Consider the following 5851-nt stretch of genomic DNA (forward strand, 5'->3'; position numbering starts at 1 on the left):
AAATGCGAATTATTTTAATCATTTGTGTGATAAAAAATGAAAAAAATTATGGACATTTATATGACTCCACAAATGAAAAAAAAAACAAAAAATGCGTAGGCCAGAGTTCGAATGAAAGCCGACATTTAAAAATTCTTGGGTTCCCTCGAACATGGCCGTTACAAAAATGTGCATGCCAAAATCGAGCTCATTGGTTCGAGCGAATGTGGGTTCGCTTGAACTGGTGTTCATTCGAACCTTCAAATTAAAGGTTTCTCCCAAAAAAATTCAGAGTTCTGAAGAATTAATGACTTCAGAGCTCTGGTTGAAAGCACGAATGAAATAATCTTGATAACCCAAAAATAGTAGATGGTAGTACTCGAAGCAAGCTTTCCAACGAGTATAATTTTGTTATATTTTGAATTTATTATGTTCTTGTTTTTTTAATTTTATGGAAAAGTGGTTTTTCACCGAACATGAACTTCTCTGTTCAACGCATTGGGAAAAATAAGAAACTAATTCAAAAAAATTCTGAAAAATATCTGTGCCTCTGGTATTGATGTCTTCTTTCTAACAAAAAAAATAAAATTGAATTTCGATTTATATAGGACAAGTTATGTGTTCAAACATAAACCTATGTTTGAATTATGACTAGTCGGAGTTCAAAACTTTATAAAATGAAAAATATTGAACATATCACTATAAAACCAAATGCAAGCCCTGGATATTGATGTTACAAACCAAAATTTGAAATAATTGAGTTTTTATCATTTATAGAAAAATAGTTATGCGTTTCGGGAGGCACATCACTCTTAAAAAATTTGAAAAAAATGTATATAGAATCTACAAACAAAATGCTAGAAATCACTAATTTACATCATCTTCAAATTTTTAATAGTTTAAAAGTTATAGTTCTTGGAAGTTGAAGATTATTTTAAAAATGTACATCTCAGTGTCAAAAGTGGCAAAAAAGTGGGAACCATTATTGTGAGTTCACCCTGAGGCGGTATTAATATTTATGAAATTCGTAAAAAAATATAATGTACGTGTTTTATTGTTGCTTCTACATTCTTCTTACATTTGCTTAAAGATTTGATGAAGGTTTTCAAGTATACCCCTTGATTTTTCTTCCAGCTGCTTGCTATTATGTCCGAGGTCCTATGATGTTGGAGGAGACATGAAATATTGTTTAGTCAAAGGCAATAAGGTGCTTTAGTGTCGGTAAAAGCATAAGTTTTTATTAGACAAGTGAAAAATATCAGATGATTGTATTTTCCGTTTGTATGTTGAAACCCTAATACTCTACCCTATTTTGTGGCTTGCATTCATTTTGAACAATTCTTATATTACTTTCAAGATATATTAGCAAAGTTTAAGAAATCATGAGTCTAGCCTATCTGTTAATTAAAAAATTAACATTTTTCTTTTGGGTTGCCATTGTCTCTTTGATTGTTAAGAAGAGTCTCATCTATTATGTTTAATGATATCCTTTGTGTTGTCAAAACAACCACAAAATTATTTCATATATAGATTGTCATAAACTTTCTATATGTTGTTCTACATTTGAATATTTCAGAAGTTCTTAATAGACTTTGTTATTATGTTTTTGAAAATTCATCATTTTTTTCTTATTTTTTCCCTGTTTTTCAAGTGATAAAAAGTTCCATGACAAAGAAAGAGAATCCATGTTCTAAGTAATTCTAAAGCTAGAGTTGCATTGTGTTGCAGATGTATCTTGTTAAATTCAATATACCTTTATACACCTACAAAACCTTAGTAATAATGTTTTTTTTTTTTCAGATATTTTGCTGAGTTTTTTTATTCAGTTTACAAATAAATACCCCACCACACCACTTCCTGCTCTCCCACCTTCTTGAATTTCTTTATTTTTCTACAGGTCTATATCCTCGAGTATTGCAAAATAAAAGCTAAACCAATAATGAAATAATACAAAGTGATAAATGTGGATTAAAATGAAAAAATGTTCTTTAGTCTCTTTTCCCAGTTCACTCGAAACCATAATATCCCGATCTAGTTCATTCCCGATCTAGTTTGCAATCCAATCCATTGTGGGTGTGAGCATGGCACATGATTTTGGGGCTAGATTAATGAAATTAAATGCATGTTTAGTATCTAAGCTAAAAACTTGTTGGTGGTGTCAATGAAACCCACAAGAAGCTGGCCTTCCAGTAAAACAAGAACTTCAGTGGCTCTTGGGTGCGTGTGAGGAGGATTTATTCCACCCACTGCGTAATCGATACGGACCAACGATATTCCGAAGGCATTGGATCCTAACATCAACTCAGAGGACGATTGAAGCGTAAAGCTTTCCCAACCTCGGGAAGGGTTTGGGTGTTAGAGATGATATACTCAAATGACTTGGGCTATCCAAGGAACATAAATTATATGTCATGTATGTTTGTAATATAATGCCAATGCAAACAGGAGACCATGGTTGAAAATATTTCCAAACCTTTTAGAAAAAAAAGGCAAGGCCATGACTGTGTGTGTGTTCACAAAGATAATTGGAGAAGCATTTTGGAATGTTGGGCACCTTGATGATGGATTTGTATACAAGCGCTTCTTTACCAATTACATCTAGGTCATGAGGACCATAACTTAGGGCTCCTCATATGGGAATAGATTGATTACAGATCCAAACAGGATAGTGGTACTAGCCATGCCTGATGCTATACCCATAGAGCCTACAAATAGATTTATTGGAGGCATATTTCATGTTGAAGCTCTTAATAGGAAGCAAAGAATATTTTGATCTCTCCAATTTTATAGGAAAGTGAAGTAAAGGGTTTCATTGTTGGCCTGTGGCTAGTTCATTGGAAAATATGGGGATTTTTTTCTCCTTTGCAAATTGAAAGACTATATGAATGTGTAGAGGGTCTGATGTAATGTAGGAATTGTAATTGGGAGCTACCTCTTTGGTAGTATTTCTCTACGAGAGAACTATTAATTAATATCGAAATAGATACTTACAAAATCTTAATGGAATTATAAATTGTATTACGAGCAAAATCTTGGTATTTGATAAAATAAAAAGATTTAAAAGAGAATAATTAACTATTATTTACAAATTTAAAATGAAAATCATCTAATAGGATTAATCATAACATTGTCATAGTTAAGGGACAAGAATACTAAAGTACCTCTAGTCAATTAATTCCAATACATATACAATTCTATACAAGAAAAAGGCCATGGTTGAACCATGTTAAAGGGGCAAAATTGATAAGACTAAGCATGTGGTAAGGATATTATATGTAGCCCAATCATTCTGCTACTGTTTATACTAGAAAATCTAGGTTTTGACATTAGGTGTGATGGAAATCATATTATGTCAGTTGAATATACACTATATTATATGTTTCTCATTTCTAGGAGCATTTTTCGACATTTTTTAAAGACTTCTTTGATAAAAAATTAGGACGAAAAGATTATTATGAGGTTTTCAAGAGACATTAGCATAATTTTTTTGAATATTATTAATTAAATATTTCACATTAAACATAAGCTTTTAAATTGTGTATAACTATTATAGTAAACATTTATTAAATCACGTTATCTAAGATTTTTTTGAATAATTTATAAAATTCATTGTCGATTAGTTGGACCTGTGTATATTTTAGTATACAAAGATTGAAAGTGCATTGAATAATAATGAATTTTAGTATTATATTCTCTTCTGCATTCTAAAAAATCAAAGATAATTACTCTTACGAAAATATTATTACTAAAATGACGTAAAATGTGATATCTAATTTCAAATGAGTGTATGGGGACCATGAGATAACGAGGAGAGCCATTCAAGCAAAAATTCGTTCAGTTTGATTTTTGAATTTTATTCAATAAGATTATTGTAATACACATAATACAAAATCTTATCATTAAAGAATCATAGTGTAGTAATGCAATGCCTTTACCATTCCAAATGTTTACCTAAGGATACTTGTAAAATGTATAAATAATGTACGATGGTGATGAATGGGAGACATAGCTTTGAAAGGTGAGCACGGATAAAAAGATGAATTGTGATGCATACCTTGAATCCCATCTATTTCATTTGATTTATTCTTTAACATGTTATCAATAAATTATTAATTAGAAATATTAGCATAATTATTAAAGTTTGAAATTTACTCTTGAGTTATATATGTTGAAAATCGATGCTATAAATAATACATCAGCAGAGAAATAACGAGATTAAACAGATTTATTTTATTCAGGAAAAGAAAAAAATGACAAAGATGGTCTTCCCACGTTTTATTTAATAGACCACAGCGAATTCAGGTTGAGAATCTTAGAGGAATTTGGCCCGAATGTAATCGACAAGCTCTTGGGTGATGCAAATTCTTATGCAAATTTCTTCTGAATGAAATCGACAAGCTCTTGGGTGATGCGGAAGGCCTTGGCCAATACGGAATCTGGGAGAGGAGGATCCGCTGCAAACAGAGAGTTGGCGATTGTCTGAGCTCCCGGAAGCTGGCTGCTCAATGCAGCTATGGCCACCGCATTTTCATGCCCCACATTCTGCTGGAAATGCACAAGTGCCTTTGGAAACACAAACACATCTCCCTTCTCCAACGTTTTGCTGAAAAACTTGTTGGTGGTGTCAATGAAACCCACAAGAAGCTGGCCTTCCAGTAAAACAAGAACTTCAGTGGCTCTTGGGTGCGTGTGAGGAGGATTTATTCCACCCACCGCGTAATCGATACGGACCAACGATATTCCGAAGGTGTTGAGGCCTGGTATCTGCATAACATTGGCCATCGTTACATTTGAGCCCACTGCATTGTCGGTGTTCCCTGCCTGCCCAAGTCCCCCGAAGAAGAAGTCCTCTGCCGAAACATCCTTGGGATCTTTGCAAACGAACCCGTTCACCTTAACTGTTTTAATCAATTTGTTAGCAACAAATCATATCACGCCACTCTATCTTAATCAATTTGTTAGCAACTCGCCTAATAAGAAAATCATATAAAAGTTATGTACTCACCCATGCTTTCCTTGTCTGCGACGCAGAAATCTTGCAAGGGATCGGAATCCGCTGCCATGACATTATCACTGTAACAACATATCAATAGGAAAAGTCCCAACGTGAAGTAGATCATGCGGTTACCCATTATAAATAGAGCCACAGAAGAATCAGACAGAAAAGCTCGGGATATGAATGTGTAGTCGAATTGTGTATTACAAGCCCATAACATGTCTATTATATAGCGGGAAAATTAACTACTCTGCGAGGACTAATTCTTGTCGATGTGATCAGTTAATTATCGTATATTTGCAGAGTGAGTACGTAAGTCCTACGACATACAGTTACCCAAACTACCGTAGACGTAGTCTCCTTATACTTTTGATATTGTTGATATTGTCGCAAACTCTTTCGGTAGTGTGGAATCGTTATCACTATATCGGAAAGATCAGCAAATTCTAAGAAAATAATATTAGATTATTCTTAACCGCCAGCGAATTCGCAAAAAAGGATATTATCAATGATGTGAGGGTGAGTGTTACATGTGCAAGAAATGAGATGGAGAGAGTCATGCTAGGTAGTTATTGAATTGAAAAATTAGTAAAATATATTCGAGAGGAAAATAATCTATAAACAACTCTTGCATTAGTATTATTGAAGAAAAGGTCTAGTTTGAGCAAGGAAGGTTGATAGTTTCCAAATCATTAGATGTCACTTTAGAATAGTTGCTAGTGTAATTGAGAAGGTGCTAGTTTGGATGTGATTCTAGATTTGCTTAGAAGGGTTCTACCATGGGGAACCCAATATCAAATGAATGACACATGCAAAAGCATATACACCATCCATTATTTTGAAAAACATAATTCTTCCCAAAATCCAAAGGGTTCT

The 5851-nt window shown here is 33.3% G+C and overlaps 1 protein-coding gene across 1 annotated transcript; it reads right to left on the bottom strand.

Moving 5' to 3' along the window:
* Positions 1 to 4344: 4344 nt before the first annotated feature.
* LOC131862553 (putative germin-like protein 2-3) lies at positions 4345 to 5195 on the bottom strand. The gene is made up of 2 exons (XM_059215029.1): positions 4985 to 5195; positions 4345 to 4877 (listed from the first exon to the last, which is right to left on the bottom strand). Exons 1-2 carry the CDS (start codon positions 5193 to 5195, stop codon positions 4345 to 4347), a joined length of 744 nt encoding a protein of 247 aa, XP_059071012.1.
* Positions 5196 to 5851: the final 656 nt, after the last annotated feature.

This window comes from Cryptomeria japonica, unplaced genomic scaffold (genome assembly GCF_030272615.1).
Source record: "Cryptomeria japonica unplaced genomic scaffold, Sugi_1.0 HiC_scaffold_46, whole genome shotgun sequence".
Lineage (NCBI taxonomy): Eukaryota > Viridiplantae > Streptophyta > Pinopsida > Cupressales > Cupressaceae > Cryptomeria > Cryptomeria japonica.

Excerpts from the sequence above, each read along its gene's own strand:
- LOC131862553 (XM_059215029.1), bottom strand. The coding sequence starts at position 5,195 with ATGTTATGGGCTTGTAATACACAATTCGACTACACATTCATATCCCGA. Across the intron at positions 4,878-4,984 it reads CGCAGACAAGGAAAGCATGG|TTAAGGTGAACGGGTTCGTT; the intron begins GTGAGTACATAA and ends TGATTAAAACAG.